General features: G+C 46.1%; 1 protein-coding gene across 1 annotated transcript in view; it reads right to left on the bottom strand.

Annotated features, from left to right (window-relative positions):
- CFAP69 (cilia and flagella associated protein 69) overlaps window positions 1–21,254 on the bottom strand; it is a 1,486,345-nt gene that overhangs the window by 71,805 nt on the left and 1,393,286 nt on the right. The window contains exon 22 of the mRNA XM_069648365.1: window positions 16,647–16,751. Coding sequence (XP_069504466.1) covers window positions 16,647–16,751 — 105 coding nt within the window. The remainder of the gene's footprint in view (window positions 1–16,646; window positions 16,752–21,254) is intronic.

Raw genomic sequence — 21,254 nt, 5'->3', positions numbered from 1 at the left:
TACATTAAGGGTCAATTTAGAAATTTAGAGTCGTATATATATATATATATATATAAATATATATATATATAGTTTCTTACCAAAATGAGCTACCTGTTTGGATTCTTTTATCGGATTGTCAATAGAGTCATTGATATTTTTCCCCAAATCATTTAAAGTCTTCTAAAATAGATGAGATGAATTATTATTTACCGTTCTCAACATGAACTTGCAGTCACGTGTGTACATTACTCTTTCATGTGACTATAGCCAGCTTCTGTGTTGCTGCTTTGTTTTCCTTTTTTTATTGTCTTAGAAGCAAAGGTACATTTTTGCTATTGAGCAGTAATCTGATTTCCTTCCTTAATGTTTTTTTTCTATCCACTACCATGGCAACATACCCATGTCGTATAGTGTGCAACCATAAAGTGACTCATTACCGTTGATTCATTTTTAATTGTTGTCTTTGTATGGCATGAACTCTTCTAGTAACAAGGGGTCTCTGTAATGTAAGACTTAATAATCTAATTGTTTTAGGTGGAGTACCTCATTCAATGTATTAATGGCATAAGGAGACCGATAGATTCTATTGCCAGTGTCGTTTACCTCAATGCCTCTCTCTCCAACCTCACGACAGGGGAAATGACTGTTTAGCTCCAAAGACAGTAAGTACTAAATATGCAGGATAGCTTAAATTGATTTTTTTTTTCTATGTGAAAGGAGCGTAACTCGGGCCAAAACAATCTGGAACAGAATCCCTGTGGTTATACCAGGAGGCAAGAAGTGAAGAAAGAGTATTGAGAAAATGCTCTGTGCTGGTCTCTGAAGGATTCAAATAGACTTTAATAAGGAAGATACATAGGGGGTATTTACCATTCACATTCTTCCAACCTACTTCCACTGCCAGTATGTTATCAGACAATGTGACCCACTCTTCAGTTTTGGGGCAAAAACAATTTTCCACACCAATTAAGAAGCCCCCCCACATGGACGTCCTGGTGGGCCCTTTCCTGCTTTTTTAATTTATTTTTTAGAAATAAAGAATAACCATCTATGTACGGTAGTGTTAGGAGTCATACCTCTTGTAAAAGAAAAATGGGATAGGATGCGACTCTGGGAAGGTTATCATGTACATTAAGCAAGCTAGTATGGCCCTCGATTTCCAGGTCAACATCTCTACCTGGTTGACACTAAAGATGCAATGCCCAGGCTCTGGAGAGACTCTACTCCATTCAGACCCAGATTAGAAACCAATTTAGAATAAAAGAACAAGTTACTTCTTACCTGGTAATGTTCTTTCGATGGGATGTTCCTCTGACGTATTCCTTATCTTTGATAATTCGTCTCCAGCTTGCTGGCCTCGGAAAAAATGTTCTCAGCAGATGGCGCTGCGCATCAACGTCCGTCGAGTTGGTGTCCCTCGACAGCCACTGTATCGGCGCCGACGTCACCATGCCCATAAATAGCCACACGCAGCGTCCGTTGCTCAGTTCTGTTTTGTAGCATAAGATAAGTCCTGCATGAATTGGTTATTGACCTTGAAGGAGCGTAAGCTGCAACCACAAGGGAAGTATTACTGCGGGGATGGATGGGAGGGGCGATAAGGAATACGTCGGAGGAACATCCCATCGAAAGAACGTTACCAGGTAAGAAATAACTTGTTCTTCGAAGGGATTGTGTCCTCCGACACATTCCTTATCTTTGATAGACTCCCATAGCAGTGGTGTGTAATTGGAGGTGGGAGTAAAAACGCCATGTTTCCCCTTAGGAATTAACAGAATGTAATATGGCTTTGCCAAACCTAGTCTATTGACTAGAGGAGGAATCCAGGTTGTAAAATCGTGTGAAGGTATGTGCGGACGACAATGCGGCAGCCGCACATATGTCTCGAACCGGACCCCTCTTTGGAGGGCCAAAGAGGCTGCGATACCCCTGGTTGAATGAGCCCTAAGATTTTGAGGAGGCTCTTTCCCTGCTAGTTTGTAACATTCCAGAATGGCCAAAATAATCCATCTGTTTTGTTATCGGTAGTCCCAATTTGTGCCCCGAGTAACCTACAAACAGTTGGTCTGCTTGCCTAATCCTAGCAAGTCTGCTGATGTAAAAGCTTAAAGCCCGCCTTGGGTCCAGCCTATGTAGCCTTTCTTCCTCTTTCCCTGGATGGGGAGGAGGATAGAATGAAGGTAAGGTAATTTTCTGAGTGATGTGGAATTCAGAAACCACCTTTGGGAGGAAATTAGGCTTCACCTGTAGGACAACTTTGTCTTTATGGAAAATTGTATGAGGGGGTTTACAAGATACAGCTTGTAATTCGCTCACCCTTCTAGCAGATGTTAGTGCCACTAAAAAGACAGATTTAAGGGTGAGAAATCTTAGCGAACAAGAGTGGAGTGGTTCGAAAGGACTACCCATCAGGAAATTTAAGACTAAATTTAAGTCCCATAAGGGAACTTGGAATGGTCTTGGAGGATAGACATTAGTTAATCCCTTTAGAAATTGTATTACTAAGGGTAATTTAAAATACGAGGCTCCTCTGCAGTGCGCTTGAAGATCGATAGCGCTGCGAGATAGCCCTTGATAGTGCCAACTTGAAGGCCTGAATTTGCCAAATAGAGTAGAAAGGATAACACCGTTAGTGTACCAGATGAAAAGGGGTCGATATTCTCTTCTCTACACCAGCTGCAAAATTTGTTCCAACGGCAGCGGTATAAAGACTTTGTTGCTGGCCTTCTGGCCGAAAGCAACACCTCCATGACGTCATCAGGGAGGTCCCAATACTTGTATCTCAACCTTTCAGAAGCCAAGCGTGAAGGTTGAGGATTCTGATGTCTGGATGGTGAACCTGACCTCCCTTCTGTGAGAGAAGATTCTCCTTGAGTGGAAGGCGAAATGGAGGGCAGAAGGACATGTCCAGAAGGTCCGGGTACCATGTTCTCCTGGCCCAGTCTGGGGCAATTAGGATCATGGTCCTCCGGAATCTTCTCAACCTCCTGATCATTTGGGGAATGACAGGAACTGGTGGAAACGCGTACAGGAGTGAAAATTCCCTTGAACAAAACAGATCGCACTTCCTGTTGGTACAGATCCACTTGAGGGGTTCCCCAAAGGGCGAAGATCTCCTGAAGGACTTCCTGAGCTAGTTCCCACTCGTGGGAGACTGTGCCCTGCCTGCTCAGAGCGTCAGCCGTCAAGTTCTTCTCTCCGGCTAGGTGAACTGCCGATAGAGAGATTCCTTCTTGAATTGCCCAAAACCAGAGCTTCATTGCCTCTCTGCACAGTGGCAGTGATCCCACGCCTCCTCTTTTGTTGAGGGAGTACATGACCACTGTGTTGTCCGTCATTATCAGGACATTTTTTCCCTGTACTGATGGCAGGAAAGCTTTCAGCGCTAGTCTGATCGCTCTCAGCTCCAATAGGTTGATGTGTAGTCTGGACTCCGATGGAGATCAACGACCGCTGATGGTCAAGTCGTTGGCATGGGCTCCCCAACCCGTGAGTGAGGCATCCGTGACTACTGTTATCTCCAGCCATGGTTGCCAAAACAGTTCTTCTTTCAAAATGTTCTCTTGATAAGCCCACCATTGAAGGTCTCGGGCTACCTTGTCCGGAATCCGAAGGAGATCTGTCATTTTTCCTGAGAACTGTGACCACTGGGTTCTTAGTGCCCACTGGAGAGATCTCATTCTCAGGCAAGTCTCTGGCACAAGGAAGATGCAGGATGCCATGTGGCCTAGCAACCTCAAAAAGTCGAAGGCTGGGAGATGTTGGGCATTTTGAAACTTGGTGATCATCTGCAGAATATCTTGAGCCCTCACCTCTGGTGGCGAGGCTTTTCCCAGAGAAGTGCCCAGGACCGCTCTGATGAGCTGGAGTCTCTGTGATGGTATCATCTGTGACTTCTTTAAATTGAGGGAGAAGCCCAGTTTGTGAAGGAAGTTGCAGACATAATCTAGCTGGATCTGAGCTTGTTCCGAAGATACAGCCCTGATCAGCCAATCGTCCAGGTAGGGATAGACGTGAATGCCTCCTCTCCTTAGACTTGCAGCCACTACCGACATTAACTTGGTGAAGACCCTCGGGGCAGAGGTCAGCCCAAAAGGCAGAACTCGAAATTGATAATGAGAGCCGCCAATTGCGAACCTCAGGTATTTCCTGTGTTTGAGATGGATTGGTGTTAGGCGGAAACCTGTGCAGTTCCCTCTGGGACCACTGCAAAAGATTTAGGACTACAGGTGTTTGGCAGTAAACCCACTTGGTAGCAGTCTGTACCACACAGATTCACTTGGTAGCTGTGGCTGAGCAGTCAGACTTCCCTCAAGAAGAGTTAGGCAGTATACAGAGTATTCACAATAGGTCAAAAGAACATAGTAGAACACGTAAACACTGACCAGGGCTTGGTGTAAGAGATATAATTATTTATTTAAAACCACATCTAGCAAAACACAAAGGCACTAATAGTAAGCAATCCAAAAACACGGTCACTAAAAGATATACACTCCCTTCAAAGAATATTAGACAAGTCTTAAGTAAAGCCCCTCTTATTTTCAGACAGCGGTGAGCGCTTAACGTAGATGGCACTCTAATAATTTGTTTAAAAAAGGGGAGAGAAAAGCAGAGAATAAATTGGAACAGATCCCAACACTTTTTCACGAACACAACAAGAGAGGAAGGCAAGTAACACCGTGAGTTTAGAGTGAGTAGGCCGGATCCACTTTAAGAGGATCAAACGAATTGTGTCCAAGGTCACACAGTTGCAGTGCACAAGAGACTTGTAAAGGTTCAAAAAGGAGTTGGACCAAAGAAAGGTCAAGGCGGCCAGCCCAGTCCAGAAGGTTAAGGGGTTATTATTACCTTGTAGCAATCTTTAGAAAGGGAGGCCTGGCGGACGCGGTACCTTAAAGTGGTGAGAATACTCCAGCGGGGGCAGTTGTTCCTGGCAGCGGATGCAAGTCGGTGCTTCGTCCGGGGGAAGAGAGGATCTCGTCGAGGAGGAAGACAGGAGTCTGTTGCACTGCCAGGGAAGAAACCAGCCGCGGAGTTCCTCAGGTAAAAGGAGCGGTCCTTTTGTTCGCAGTCCAGTGATAAGTGGCTATCCGGTTGCCGGGGTGCTTGGCACGGGCAATTCGACCACTTAGCCGGTCAGGGGTGCGAAGAGAAGAAGGTAAACTGGTAGATCTCCAGCCGGGAGATCTTCTCTGTCGTCGGGAAGTGGTGAGTCGGTTCCGCAGGGCTCCACCGGTGGTGTCGTCGTGGTAGGTCGGCTCAGCTTCTCCCTCGTCGGATTCTCAGGTCCTGTGGAGACTTCTGAAGTTCCAGTCCCCAAAGCCCTGCTTTTATGCAGCATACCCCCATTCACTCAGCCTAGCTGTCAATCAAACATGCTAAGTGGTGAGCACTTGGGCCAATCACACAAGAGTGCGACTTGAGTACCAAGGTAACTCAGTTCAGGGTGCCTAAACCCCCTCCCAAACCCCCTGTGGTACCCAGACAGAGTGGCACCACTTTTGGAGGCTTCTGTGGAGAAGCCTGCCAAAAAGTGGAACAAAGGGCTTGACTTGGGTTGGAGTCACAGAAGAGAACACAAATGCCATTTTCGAATCGAGTCCTGGCAAAAAATACCAACCGGCGAATTAATATTAATTAACTAAACCGGCGGTATGTTCGAGGCTATGAGAATTAAATAATTAAAGTTGGTAGCCTCGAACAATGGGAAAATCCCATAGGAATATATTCGCGGTCGAATATAAAAAGTAGTATCCACTACCACCAGCCAAAACTCGATCAGGGGGGACGGAGACGTGCCCACTCGACTAACAGACCCCGGGGCAATCGAATTGCCCCGACCAGTACGTCAACAATATGATGGTTTGTACCGGTTTCTGTTAATAATTTGGGACTAGTAAAGCCAATGGTGACTTTACATGCCCTGGGAGACAGTAGTCAGTCCCAGGGTATGGAGTCTATGGTGGGGTGTCACTATGACACCCCTGTGTCACTGCGCGGAGGGTGCTGTGTAACACACATAGTAAAAACACATGAGACCCTATGGAGTAAAGGACCCCATAGCCCATAAAACACCAACAGTCAAAGGAACACCATAAATCATGTCCAAGAGTGGGAGAAAAAGAGTCTCACTCTTGGCAGGAGAAAAAAAACAAACTCCAGAAATCCAGCAAAGCTGCTCGGGGACTCACTAGGTTAGGAAATTCAACCTAAAGAGAGAATTCTCCCTAACAATTGACACATGGAAATAAGTATCCTGGAGGTCCAGAGATACCAGCCAGTCCTGGAGCTGGGGGGCCTGAAGGATCTGAGAGAGACTTACCATCTTGAACTTGTCCTTCCTGAGGAACTTGTTCAATTCTCCCAAGTCCAAGATAGGTCTCAGTCCTCCGTCTTTTTTCGGTATGAGAAAGTGGGGGAGTACCAGCCCTTGTTCCTCTCCGCTACAGGTAACGGTTCTATGGCACCTTTCTCTAGCAGGTCTACAATTTCCTGCAAGAGGAGCGGATCTGGAACTTTCAGAGAGCTGTTCCCCGGTGGATGGCTCTGAGGGATGCGTAGAAAAGGCAGGCAGTAACCTTGGGTAACTGTGTCCAATGCCCAGGTATCTGACCTAATAGCCTGCCATTCCGTCAGATGTTGAGTTAACCTGCCCCCTACTAGTGTCTTGTGAGGAGAGTCCTCAGAGCGCTTTGGAGGCGGCTGATGCAGACGGTAAAGAGGCACCTGCTGCTGCTGTGGCTTTTTTATTTTTAACACGTCCACCTCGGGTGAATCTTTTCTGACCCCTTTGAACCGGCTGTCCTCTGCCTCTTCCGAATGCGGAATAGAAGTGAAAGGACTTACCTCTCCAAGAGGGTCCTGAGGGGCGATATGGTGTCTGACGGATTGCAGCTCCCAGGGATTTTGCTGCTGCCTTTGATGTTTGTAGCTTTTCCAAACTGTCATCCGCCTTCTTACCAAACAAAGAAGAGCCATCAAAGGGCATATTCAAGAGTCTGCTTTGCACATCTGGAGCAAAACCAGACTTTCTCAACCAAGCAAATCTCTGGGTTGTTGTACTTGCCGGCATGGCCCTGCTGATGCTGTCAGCAGAATCGATGCCAGTTTGAAGGGATTCGCACATTGCGTCTTTACCATCCTTAATGATGTTTAGAAACGCTTCCCTTTCTTCACCCTCCGGGAGGCAGTCAGTCGCTGATGAAGCACACTCCCAAAGTGTGTGGCTGAACGTTGCGAGCGTACAAGTAGCATTGATGGATTTCAACGCCATGCTACATGCAGAAAAGACTTTTTTGGCCATAGAGTCATATCTCTTGTCATCCCTGTCCTGTGGAACAGTAGGATAAGCCGATTTACTACCTGATGAAGTTGCTGCCTGAACAACCAGACTCTCCGGAGTTGGGTGTCTGGATAAATATTCAGGGTCAGCAGTAGACACCCTATATTTGCCTGATAATTTTTTGTTAACCGCCGGGATAACCTCTGGGGTTTCCCAGTTTGCCAATATTTTCCTTTGTAATGCCGCATGAAATGGCACCACAGGATCCTCCTGTGGACCTTTAACCAAAATGTCTGTGAGGTCGTCTTGCTGAAAAGCAGGTGAGAGTGTAGACCACCCCATAAACTCGATTATCCTTGCCATCAAGGTTCTATAAGAGGTTTCAGCATGTTCCCCTGGGTCTGGTTTGGCAAATTCCACTTCTGGGGAAGTGTCCAACCCACTTGCTTCATGTAAGGATTCTTGGAGGTCTTTTAACCTACCTTCCTCAGAGGTAAATTCCTTTGGTACAGGAGTTGCAGATCCCTGCAACTCAAAAGGTCTTTCCTGATCCGAATTCTCCGCTTCTTCATAAATAGATAAGGCTCTGGAATGATCAGATCTTGGAAATGGTATAAATCCCATTTCCAGAGCAGAAGGGGCCAAATTCGTCATAATTGGCTGAGAAAACATTGACGTCGTCGACGCGGAGGTTAAAGGCTTCGAAGCCATCGAAAAAGGCGTCGAGAAAGTTGGTAGAGGCCTAGAGGAACTCGAGAGTTTCGGAATTCTACTCGAGGTTGTCGACGACATTCTCGTGATCGAGGCTCTGGGTATGGCCACTGGCTGTGAGGTGGCCGTGGGTTTGTCCTTTCTCGGCGTCGGCGAAGACGGCGTCGAATCGACTGACCTGTGCGTCGAAGAACCCTTCGATAATGGCGTCAAAGACGCAGATCTATGCATCGAAGGGACTTTTGACGATGGCGTTGAAGACGCGACCTTGCCTTTGCTCGAGGGTTCGTGGCGCTCTCGAGTAGCTTCTTTCACCGGGTGCTGCGACTTGCAGGGTTTTGATTTTTCGGATCTTTTACACAGGGTATCACCCTCAGCAGTCTTCGAGGGGGTCGAGGCCGCTTTCTCGAAGACGCCAAGCATCTTTTTCCTGAATTCCTCCCACTCAGCCTGAGAGCTATGCTTTGTGGGGCAGGAGACCCTTTTCGGGGAAACGGAAGACGACGAGGAAGGGGATCTGCAATGTCTCTTTTTTGAATGCTTAGATCTCGAAGAGTGATGAGAACTGCTTCGAGACCTAGAACGAGAATGTCTTTTGTGATGCCGAGGAGACGAATGTCTCGACTCCGCCGAGGAAACTTTCAAAGAAGTTTTAACTGCCTTACCTCTCGACTCCCAGGCACCACAAACAGATCCTGTGAGGATCCGTCAACGACATTTTCTTTCCACAGTCTCGACATTTTTTTAAGCCGGACCGTGGAGTTGTCGGTTCGGATGAGGAAGCCATCGAGTACGAGTCGGTATTCTCGAGGAATAATGAAGTATATTTGACTAAGAAATGAGCAACGATATTCCGAGGCCCACGAAGCGTGGAAAAACGGAACTGAGCGACGGACGCTGCGCTTGGCTATTTATGGGCATGGTGACGTCGGCGCCGATACGGTGGCTATCGAGGGACACGAACTTGACGGACGTCGATGCGCAGCACCCTCTGCTGAGAATTTTTTTTCCGAGGCCAGCAAGCTGGAGACGAATTATCAAAGATAAGGAATACGTCGGAGGACACAATCCCTTCGAAATTCACTTTTCCTAAGTCCTTCCTATTATTGTCTAAACATTCAACCTGGGCCACGCCTGTAGTCAACGGCACTTTGCCCTTCCCTGAGATTAATAAACCACTTGATCGGAATGGTTCTAATTACGCCTTATAAGTGGTAACATGCTGGGCTTCAAAAACAGGTCTACCACTCAAGAGAGTGCCATCAGATAGTAGCCCAGAACAATTAACTTGATGTGATGGAACAGTGCTGAGGGGATCCACAGAGGAGATCTCCGATTCATTGTCAGGACTAGTGTCATGATAGGTCAGCTCTGGCATCCCAGAGGTTCGAGTCCAATGATTAGTAAGGAAGGGCATAATGCTAGATTGAACAGAAGGCGCAATAGCACAGTCCTCAGATCGTATAGGCTATACTGACTCAGAGAAAACTTTTCAGATCTGCTTCTTCTTATTCTTTATTGGAGTAGGTCGAATAGACGCTTCACCCCAACATGGACTGATCGTAGTGGGTCTAGAAATGTTTTTCAATGATCACAGAAATGTCATAGAACTCTTATAATTAAAGCAACGTGGAGGGTTTTGTTTATTCCCGTCAAACCCTCATCTTTCTTCTGATATTTTTCTCCTGAGCCTGTGGTGAAAGACGTCTCGGGCAGAGGTTGAACAGAAGAGGTTTCAGGATGGGTTTGGGAGTCCATTATTTCAAAGCTCTGGTCCAATACTTGCACCTTAATGTTTTGCAATAGACGAGTTGTGGAATTCATTATTATCAGGATTTGATCTGATGATCGTACCTCAATATTAAATATAAAATGTTGTTATCTATTGGTTTTGGCAAGGAAATAGGGAAGATCTCCAGAGTCTGGTTGAGTGAATTCCTTTTAGTCTGCTTATCTTCTATTTCCAAACTCTGGCAAAGATGCATAAAGGAGGATTCTATGTCCTTGATGGACTGATGAATCGCCTGAGGTTGGTCAGTTGATTGCAAAAGTAATTGAATTGTGCTGTCATATTGGATAACTTGAGTCCCTTCTTTCGTGTTCATAATGCTAGGATCCACATGAACTACTACGTTTCTGTTTTGACTAACACAGTCATCCTCACCCCACAGAGTGTGGAAGGTTTGACAATGGTTGTGCTGAAAAAGTATTATGTTATTTTCCCATTACAAGCAGAGGATTTAGGCAGAACGCAAGTAGAAGTTAGGAGGGGTATAGAACGGTTTTGAATGGCAAAGAGAGTTGTGTCTGCACCTGGTGGCACACTGCACAGTTTATAATGAGAGGCAGTTGTAGATTTAATAGCCTAGAACTATGGCTATGATAGTTGAGATGCCGATAGTTGAAAACACAGAAAAGAAACTCACCACGCAGGTCATCGTCTTAAGCTCTACAGAGCTGCACTGCCACAATTGAGAAAGGAAGTTTGGCTCCTCTTTGTCGTCGGCGCACTCTAGACCAACCAGCAATGAACTCCATTGCTCTCCCCTGGGTGCCAGCCACACTGTCTTTATTTGGCGGCAACCCTGCCCACCCCCCTGACTTTAGGCGGAAAAGGAGCAGCAGACCGGGGTTGAAAACATCAACGGTAGTGGCTGCGTTGAGGGCTGAACTTCACCAGAGCTGTGAAATAGCCGGCAGTATCACAGAGGTCGAACTTCAACAAAAGGAAAGCATCCTGTAGAGTCCAGGTACATTAAGCCTTGCTCTGCTAAAGAATCACGTCCAACGTTTTGTTCAGAGTTTATCCACTGCATTCAACACCATGGAAAAACTCCCTTAAAGATCAAAATACTTACATTTGGCAATGTCTTTTCTGCTGGATGTTTTGCCACCTAATTCCTTATCGATGATAATACATATATTCAGCACGGCTGCTTTTTGGAAATGTTCCCACCACCATGATGTGCAGTGTGGCTCTTCTCCGGCTCCGCTCAATGCCCCCACGCTTGCCATGCAAGGTAGGACATCTAGGCCAGTATATATTGAGGCGCTGTGCCCAATGACCTCATTTTTGGCCCTATACCATGGAACAGAGGGAACGCAGAACCAAGAGTGTACTAGCTATCCGTCAACTGGGGCTGGTTGGGATGACAAAATGAGGGCAATGAGGAATCTGTGGGAGGAACATTCATCAGAAATAATATTACCATTGGTAAGTAATTTGTTCTGCTAATCAATGCCTTCCTCCCACAGATTCCTCATCTTTGATAGACACACATAGCAGTAAGTAGACCTGGAGGAGGGATGAGAGCTAGAGGACACCACCTATACCAGAAAACATTGGAGGATCACTCTACCAAAGTGAGAGTCCAGCCCTGACTGGGAACCCAAGCAGTAATGTTAGGAAACGTGTGCAAAGAGGCCCAGGTAGCTACGTGGCAAATGTATAAGACAAGGACCCCTCCCCTCTCCAGGGAAGAGATGGCAGCCAGCCCTCTGCTCTAATGAGTTCTGAGTCCTTGCGAGATATCCTTAGCAGCCAGATCGTAGCATTCCAGGATCAGAGAATAGTCCATTTTGACAGGGTCTGTTTAGTCACAGTCCTACCAGTACGGATACCTGCATAACCCACAGGTCATCTCTCCTGATGTCCCTCGTCGAGAGATGTTGAAGCTGACAGCTGGCCCCAGGAATAGCTGAATGGAATACCTCCTCCGATTAAGTAGGGTGAGAAGGACGAAAGAACACATGAGGAGGATTCTTTTGAGAGAGATGGCAATCAGACCACATTTAAGGAGGAAGGATGGTCTCGCTCCCAAAGTCACCTTCTCTGAAGAAAACCAAATAAGGAGGTTTTGCAGACTAAGCCTGGAACTCACTCACCCATCTCACAGAAGAACAAGTTACTTACGACTGGATGTTCCTCCCACGTATTCATCTTCTTTGATATATCCAGGGCTGCTTGCAAGCAGACTTGGATATATCAAAGATGAGGAAAACGTGGGATGACACAATCCATTAGAAGTGATGGTTACCAGAAAGACCACCTTAAGGATGAGCAATGTAAAAGCACATGAATGCAAGGGCTCAAACAGAGCGCTGTTAAGGAATGTAAATACTAATTTCAAATACAATGCTAACCCTTCAACAGTCGCAATCTGCTGGACTGACCAGACCAAGGAAAGCAGAAAATCCAACACAGAGGGTGTGGAACAAATAAAAGGATCCAGATTCCTCTCCCAATACCAAGCCCAAAATGTCTGTAATCTGGAAACATAAACAGACTTGGCCGCAGGACTTCGTGCTAAGAGGGCGACATCCAGGACGTCATCTGACAAATCGCACTCCTAGTATTTCAGTATCTCAGCAGCCAAGCACAAAGGTTCAGGCACCGCTTATGTGAGAGAGTAGATCCACTCTTCTCGGAGTGCACCAGAGAGGGCATATGGACATGTCCAGGAAACCGGGGTACCATTTTCTCTGAGCCCAGTTTGGAGCGATCAAGATCAATGTGGACCCAAAAAGGCACAGCCTACTGAGAAGCAGCGGAATGGCAAAGATCGGTGGGAGCGCACAGAGGAGGTAGAATGCCCACTGGACCATGGGTGCGTCCCCAAGAGCTTGCAGTAGAGGATATTCCCTGGATCCAAACAACTCACACTTCCTGTTAACACTGGAAGTGATAGGGTCCACTTAAGGAGTCAATCAAAAGGAGAAAATCTCCTCCATAACTTCCTGCCAGAGCTCCCACTCCTTCAGTCTATCTGCTCAGAGCATCCCAATGACGTTCTCTGTCCCTGCGAGATGAACCACAGTCAGAAACACATTTTTACAGAGTCAAGGATCAGCACAGTTTTGCGATGCACTGAAGAGAGGAAGGCAACCAGGGTCCTCCTAATCGACCTCAACTCCTGCAAGTTAATGTGCTCCTGAGCCTCTAAGGGAGACACTTGTCTGGTCACCATAAGATGTTGCTAATGAGCACCCCAGCATTTTAAGGGGCGTATACGTGCCTGCTGTCAGTTGGGGCCAATGTTGCCAAAGCAAAGCCCCTTTCAGCAAATGTTCTCACAGGAGCACCAAGCCAGGGCTCAGAAAAGTCTAACTTGATACCTTTTCAAGTTCATGGAGAAGCTCTGCAACAGGCTGCATATTCAGAACAGGTGTGCCGAGGCCTGGTCTGGGGAGCGAGCTCGGACAAACCAGCTATGCAGGGAGGCCAAGACATGAATGCTTTCCCTCCAGAGGTGAGCTACAATCACCAATCACTGCCAGAAGCTTGCTAAAGACCCTGGGTGCCAAAGATAGACCAAACAGCAGGACTTTGAATAGTTAGTGGCAATGGCCCACAATAAATCCCAAGTACTTACTGTGCTTGAGAAGAATCAACATGAAAGTAGGCATCCGGAAGGTCAAGTCACACCAGGCAGTCTTGCAGATTGAGGGCAAAGAGGATCTGGGCCAGAGCTACCATCTTGAACTTGTCTTTGCTCAGGTACAGGTTCAAGAACCACAGATCCAGTATTGAACACTACAGGTTCAAGAACTCCAGATCCTGTATTGAACACAAGTCCCCATCCTCCTTCGGAACCAGAAAATAGATTGAATACCAACCCCTTCCTCATTCTGAGAATGGCACCAGTTCTATAGCGCCTTTTGCCAGAAGCTAACAAATCTCCTCCAACAGGAGCAGTCATGAGGCAAGGAGTGGATGCAGGAGGGATGGTCTGTAGGGCATTGAGAAAAACGGAGCGAATGGCCCTCATTACGAGTTTGACGGTATCCTGGCAGTTATTCTGGATATTGGGTGGAAGTTGAATTCAGGACGTGTCACAGTAGTGTTATGGGTTACTGTGGTAGGTTCAATGTTATCTCCTCTGTTAGCAACATCAATGTTGGATTGAATTTTCTTCAGTTTATCTAGGAGTTCTTCTTGTATGGTTTTAAACCATCTGGCGTCTTTAACAATCTGTGGGCAGGTATCCTCAAGTCCTCTAAGAACACTGAATAGCTCTTTGGAACTGGAGGCCACCCCTAGGATATGTTGATCATAGGAATTTTATTCTGCTAATGCAATGGCTGATTTACGTGTCTTGACTGCCTGTGAATAAATATGGGCATGTTATTTCCACACTGGCCAACTTCTAATGAGGGGCAATATCCCTGGTGTACGGCCTACAAAGCACAAGCATCTGATGTGTTCAGACACCTGTTCAGCACCATTTCGCTAAACAGGGAGATTCTCCCCCTGCCCCCAATCCCCAGGGGATTGATGGTGGCACACCTGGGGCCGTGGACGGCTCTCTTCAGACAGAGACACCCCCTCTGGGAGTAACATGGCCTCTTTGTTTAGTTGGAAGGCTTGGCGGCTATTTGCCGAGGACACCTATCCTCTGCAGCGGTGGGCATAAGAGGTAATGGGCTTAAATCCTGTACCTTTGCAGGGTGCTGCACCACCAAGCTCAGGGACTTAATTGTCACTTTTGTTGAATGGAAACTCGGAAGAGAATCATTAGCTTTATCCCTGAATAGCTTATGCCGAGACGCCATATCCCAGAGCTTTGCTGGAACATCCTGTGTGAATCCCAAGGTCGGCATCAGGATTTCCTCCTGAGAACCATCTCTGTTGCCATTGCTCTTGCCACACCGTCAGCCGTGTCGATGCCTCCTCGACATCCTGGACCAGAGCCCCAAAGTCCTCTCTCACATCCCCAGTTGGCAGATGTTCAGCCGAACCCAAGATCGCCAACCAGAGACCAAAGGAGTATTTTGCCAGGGCACAGGAGGCATAGACTGCCCTCAGAGTGCCTGAGTTAAGAATCCTTCTTGAACAGGCATCCAGCTTGCGCTCTCTCTATCTGAGGCTAGGAGCGAAGAGAGGATCGGGGTAGGCATGAGTGAACAGAAAGGCCAGGTCCAAAGGCCATCTGTGTTTATTAGCCAGATCCGGGTCAACTGCAGGGCCAGAAGCAGGTTTCTCCCAGATTTCCAACACTGCCGGGTTGAAGAGCAGTAGCGTCCCCCTCTGATCCAAAATTTCTGTCAGTTCAAACTGAACCTTTAGGCTGACTGCAGCTTATGAGCCCAAAGTTTCCACTATCTTGGCCATTAGGTGCTGGAAGGAACCCTGCTATTTTCCCCAGAGTCAGTGTTGGTGAGATGTCCAACAAATTGAAGACCAGGTCCAACAGCTACTCACCTTCCCCGTAGTACTCCCTCAGGGAAATCCATAATTTCCCTAGGGCACACAGGTTCTACCCCAGATGGGAAATAACCCCCCTCTTCACCAAAGATGCCTCCAATAGGGAGCAAAGCACCAGTGGCAGGAGAAGGAGAAGGCTCCCGTCGCTAGGTGTCAGAGGAAGGACCGTCTCAGCTCTGTGTTGGTCCTTCATCCGAGAGAGCCAGGACTGAGTCAACCTAGAACCCCTGAAGGCTCGTCCAAGTGCAGTAGGCCCTGATGGTGCAGCTGGGGCCAAAGCCATTGGCTACGGGGCCTTGGCAAAGATGTCTAACATCTTTAGCCTAAGTGCCTCCCATTCCTCCAGGATGCTGTCCCTTCCGAGGAGCCTGCCCATGGAGTGGTAACTTCTCTTCTTTGAAGAAGAGTGGTGCTGAGAGGAGCTGTTGGTGAATGGGATCTCTCAAATAGCTTTGCGGCACGCTCCCGAAGGGCCTTCGGGTGCATGGACTGACACCACCTGTAGTCTTGGAGGTCACGTGTCTTCTCCAAACAGTAAAGAAATATCCTGTGGGGATCGGAGGCAGACATTAGATGCCCGCAATTAGAGCAACCTTTGAAGGCCGAGGCATTCACTCGAGGATTGGGCATGGATCACATAGAAACTTAAATGATGAAGCAATGTTCCTGAAACGATCAAAGTGCACAGAAAAAAGGAACTTCTGCCTTGGGGTGCAGCACCTCAATATATACTAGCCAGACATCATATCCAGCATGCTTCGCCCCCATGGTGACGGAAAGGTTTCTAAAGAGCAGATGCATTGGAGATATGCATTATCATATATGAGGAATCCGTGGGAGGAAAGAATGGATTTAGAATTATAGATACATATTTGCGGAAAAGTCGTTGTTAGGGTAGAGGAAGACAATGCACTCCAGTACTCGCACTTGTTTTCTTCAAGTGTTCAAATAAGTGTTTTTCTACAAGAAGATGCTACATTTAATTTTTCCAAACACATTTAGAACATAATACATACTGACTGGTTATCTTGTTCATCTCTTAGCATATACTAATTATGTAGCTGTTTGTAGTTTCTCAAATGCCCTAAAAAAGTAAACCAGCATGTTTCATGTGATGTAATCACTGATCAGTGATGTTAAATGTGATGTCAGTGATGCCATCAGTGGTATCATCTGTGCGCTGTAGTTTACAGTGATGCCATTGGTGATGTCAGGAGTGAAAGGGGGCATTGTAATTTTGGGTGCTGTTGCTTCCAAGACCTGTCAACTTTGAGGTTTTGTTGCATTACACCAGGACCTAACTGTCACTTTAACGCAAGTTTTTTCAATGAATATATACGCACACCAATATGCATCTATGTAATGATGATATAGTTATACTGCTAATGCTCAGCATACCATTGGCCACAAACGTATCTAAGTACTTTTCTTGCAAACTGTTATTTTATGTTTTTAATCCATACTTACAGTTGTATGTAGACCAGCAATTCGAGTTGAGAGCATTCCTCCATTTCTTTGTCTAGCCTTCGGCCTTGATGATTCTATTGATTTCTCCTGAAGTCGTTTTGCCCTCTATTAAATGTCAGAAAAAATATATATTTCAAGTCTTGTATTAGGATTCAATTGTATTAACAACATTGAACATTTGGGTGGTTATATAACCTACTGAAAAAGGAAACCCCAGCTGAATTTTCAGGTTTAAATGAAATATGCAAATAATTATGTTTTATAACAAGGGCATAACATATTACATGCATCTCGAATCATTACGTTTGTAGGTAACAAAAAAAAGTATGTCATTTTACAAATCCTCTCTGCTCCTTATCATTCATGAAGTGTAGACCAAAGAATGAATCATATCTCTCATAGAAGAAATATGTTATGCCTTCATCCAATAACACTCAAACTCAAGTTCTCATTGCTCGAAGGACAGGCTCGCTTGCTCACGCATGTCTTTTGTTAATCTTTTTAATCGCATAGCCAGGAACCCAAGCATTATAGCTCTAGAGTGGCTTTAATCCTTAATCAATTTGCATACTGAGGACTTTAATACAAATTCTTTGACCTGGCAATTCACAAGCATATGATCTAATTCCACCTTTCCGAAACATCTGCAGCAGGTAGTATCAGCCCAAACATTCTGCAGATATATTTTTTGGACGGGCAAATGGATTTTTCTCCTCTGTGAAGGGTGCGGAGAGCTAAAAGGTGGAAGATATTCCATAGAACAGAGTATTTAACCCATGTTTGTTCTCAGTAGAGGGGCTCCCACACTCTTGCACAATTAAATCTAGTAATTTCAGCCGGGCACTCATCATGGAGATCTCACAAGTGTTGACACCCTTTAACAAAGAACAGTAAATAAGAATCCGGTTTATTGATTAAGGGGGGCGTTTAATATTGGAATGATTTTTAAAACCCTTGCTTGGGCTTTGGCAAACTTCATATTCTCTTTGTCTCCTTAACAGGTAGGGTGAATTGTTAACGCTCCCTTCCTAATTCAAAGCCACCATTTTGCAGCTTGGACGCTCCCTAAACAACTTTTCCTGCAATCACAATCCACAACAGAATACCTCCTTACCTGTGCCCCCAATGAAACACCCGTCCTCACACCCTGTATCAAGGAAGTCGCCAGGAACAACCCACATGTATCGCTCTCCACACCAAATCCCTAAGGCATTGCCATCGAGCCGAGCCTTACCTTCACACAGCACCTAGCTGCGTCAGCAAAACATCCATCTAAAACATCCAACTACACCTCATATGCAAGATAAGACACATACTTTCCTCTCACGACGTCCGCACTGCAGTCCAGACATTAATTCTATTCAAGCTGGTCCATGGAACACTCCACACCGGAATCCCCAAAAGCATGCTCGTCCCTCTGCAAGCAATACAGAACACAGCAGTGGTAGTCATTGTGCATCTACCCAAACACTCACACATCACGCCAGCTCTTTCCCAACTCCACTGGCTCCCAACTCCCTAGAGAATTGCTTTCGAATGACTCTGCATTATATATAAAGTAATCTACCACAAAGCCCATCTGAGCTCCACAAGATGGCTGCTGTCAAAAGAGGCCCTAGCGATTGGCTGAGGTCTTGGAGGCTTGAAGTTCATAAGTCTAAGCACCACACAGGTTATTCTCATCAAAGGGCATGTCCAGAAAACTCTGATTAGACGTTAGGTGTGAAACCTGAGTTCCTCATCCTTGAGTGCCTTCTCAGGACCCACAGAGTACCCATAGTATGCGCCATACAATCAACTGTTTTTCAGCTCGACTGAAACATTTGGCGCACAGCCTTCTTCTCATTGTTCATTAGAGTCAAAACCCTCATGCATCTCTTACATTGGCAAGTTTTCAGCTGCACCAGAGCTCACACTTCAGAAACCAAATGTGTATGTCACTATGGTGCAAGTAGCATTGACAGACCTCAGATCTAGACTGCCTGGCACAAAGACTTTGTGGCCCATGGTATCCAACTTCTAGCTCTCCCAGTCTAGGGAAAGGAAACCTCAAAATGTGCCCGGGTGACCTGCAACAGCAAACTCTCTGATGATGGATGTGTGGAAAGTAAGCTCAAATTCGAGGACCCAGTCCACAGCAGGGAGTGAAGTAGGTTTCTTTCAAGCAATAAACATAGGGGCCACCGCTGCAGGGTTGAATGGTAAAAGGGTCTCACATGAAAGACCCTCATCCAAGATGTCTGCATGATCATACAAAATGGTGCTCAACCTTCATAAAATCTACTCTCCAACGTTAGCGGGCTAGTAGATTTTACGAGCCTTGCAATGATGTTATAGGAACAATAACAGGTACAAACTAGTTAAAGATCATGGAGGTACATAGATCTAAAGCTAAAAGTTAACTTTTTTTGATTGCAGGGAACAAGCCATGATGCCTGTGTCAGACACAGGTGCAAACTCAGTAAAAGTATGCGTATTAAAAAAAAGACCTAGGCAAGATGCACTTTTTGTGGCAGTGCTTAACCATTCCAGATAAGTAGGTACATTTTCATTACAGAGCTCTACAGTAGTAGTGATCTCAATAGAGAGTGCAGAGGACATGTAGATGTCTCCAGCAATGGGAAAAATCATCTGCTGATTGTATGAACAACTGCCTATCCACCCACCTTACATGATTTTTGCAGTGATGATAAACCTTTTTATAGCGTCCAATCTGTGCTGCCTTACTTACCTCACCATTGTGGGGGAAATGAGAACATTCAAATCTGTCAAACCCTTTGTGTACCACCCATTACTCTACTAACTAGGTTTAGACACTCACTGACTGCTGTGTAGTGTCTATTGTAAGGAAGGCATGGTATCAAACGGTAAAACAGACAAGTGACCACAGTTCAAGGGCGTTTATTGAACATCAATGGGATTTGAGTCTAAACATGGGAGCAAGCTACGACCATCAAAGAATAATAATGCAGTCTTAGTCGAGTCTTTCATAATAAAAGGGCCTATGCTAACAAACCTATTGCCAATCCTTACTTCTAAATACAAATAGTGTGGGAAACAAAGTTATGCAAAAAGCAAAGTGTTCAAGAAATGATATGTCAAGATCTTCAAGCCGTTGGCCCATCCTACCCATGTTTTCAGCACAGGACAAGGCAGCACACTCAAGCATAACACAGTCTCTAGCTGTGCTATGTAAGAGGATGCAGTTCAGATCCCAGCATCAGGGCCTTGTCTGTCAAAATATCTTTCACATTCAAAGTCTCTTACTTCAGAAGGCCTGATGCAACAAACAAACATTTAAAAGTTCCTTTCTCCTCAGGATTCTCATGTACAACTTCTTGGCCAATTCTCGACTCACCTCGGCCCCCCTCCGCCGGGCTCAGACCCACTTTAACACAAAGCTTTCACTTGATCTCCCCCTGTTAGGCTCGTACCAAATCCATGTATTTTTCCAAACTTTTATCTTGGGTGATTCTCGACTCACCCCGGGCCCCACTCTGCCAGGCTCAGACCCACTTTATCTACTTTTATCGCTGTTTAGCTGGATACCTTACAGGGGCCTTTGATTGAGGACGCCCGTGGCGCCGGACCACTCTGTCAAAGGTATTGTAGTTTGCTTTAAAGCTCAATCGATTATCAGCGGGTTAACTTCATTTGCGTCTCTTATCACACGCATTTTAACAATGTTTGTTCCAGCGCTCACTATACAATGTTGCTGCTTGCAACCTTGGCTTCAACACAGACCAGCCTTATATCGGTCTCCCCAACTCCATGGCTTTGTTGCTTTCACTGAAGCAGATTTGTTCTTGGAGCCAAGTACAGTACCACAGTGGCTGGAGATTCTCGCCGCCTTGATTACTGACGCGGGAGGACCCCGGGTACCTCCGAAACACAATGCAGGATTATTCAGCCTGGTTTCCTGGTCTTACGCTTTCTCTCAAGGTCTCATGAAAGAAGCGGTTCCTTGTCGAAAAGGTCAAGGAAACGTTCCTCCTTGCTACCGGCTTCTGTTTCGCCGACTCTCTCCTCTCATTAAACTGCAATCTTGGGACTGCTGTTTCCTCGTGTGCTTTGCGTTGCTCAGAGTGTGCTCTCGTGCTCCGCCTTTTATCTGTATGGGGAAGTGTAATGGAAGTCAGGTGTGTGTGTGAGTAATGATCAGTAATTGCCTGACCTCGCCTGACCATTGTATTGGGACACGTCAGGCACATAACTCTAGTGTTAGTCTGTTTTCCCTTAGAGCGGGCTGTCAGTGAGAAAGTGTTTGTGTTGTAAAAAAGGGGTGGGGGTGAGGAGTTCCCAAATATCCTACCGGGTAGGATAGGGTAAAGGTGTTATAAGGAAGGTGAAGACTGCATCTCAACACCAAGTGTCCAACTCCCACTCCCAAAAGACCCCTCACACAGGTGATCCTCCTGCACTGGTCCATCCCAGGAACTGGATCCAAAAGCGATGACCGTGTTCTGGCCACCTCGATGACAGCTCCCTGGGGACCAGTGGGTGAGACACATTCTGGTTTCTGGCATGCCCTCCCCCTATGTGATGTAGCCCCATCTGTTTCACAGGGAAACAGAGAAAGGAAATCGACATTCCCCTGGTCTTTACCTT

Source organism: Ambystoma mexicanum, chromosome 2q (genome assembly GCF_040938575.1).
Source record: "Ambystoma mexicanum isolate Mex_15411 chromosome 2q, UKY_AmexF1_1, whole genome shotgun sequence".
In the NCBI taxonomy this organism is placed as follows: Eukaryota; Metazoa; Chordata; class Amphibia; order Caudata; family Ambystomatidae; genus Ambystoma; species Ambystoma mexicanum.
Note: the sequence above shows the minus strand (reverse complement) of the source record. Positions and strands in the feature narration are given on the sequence as shown.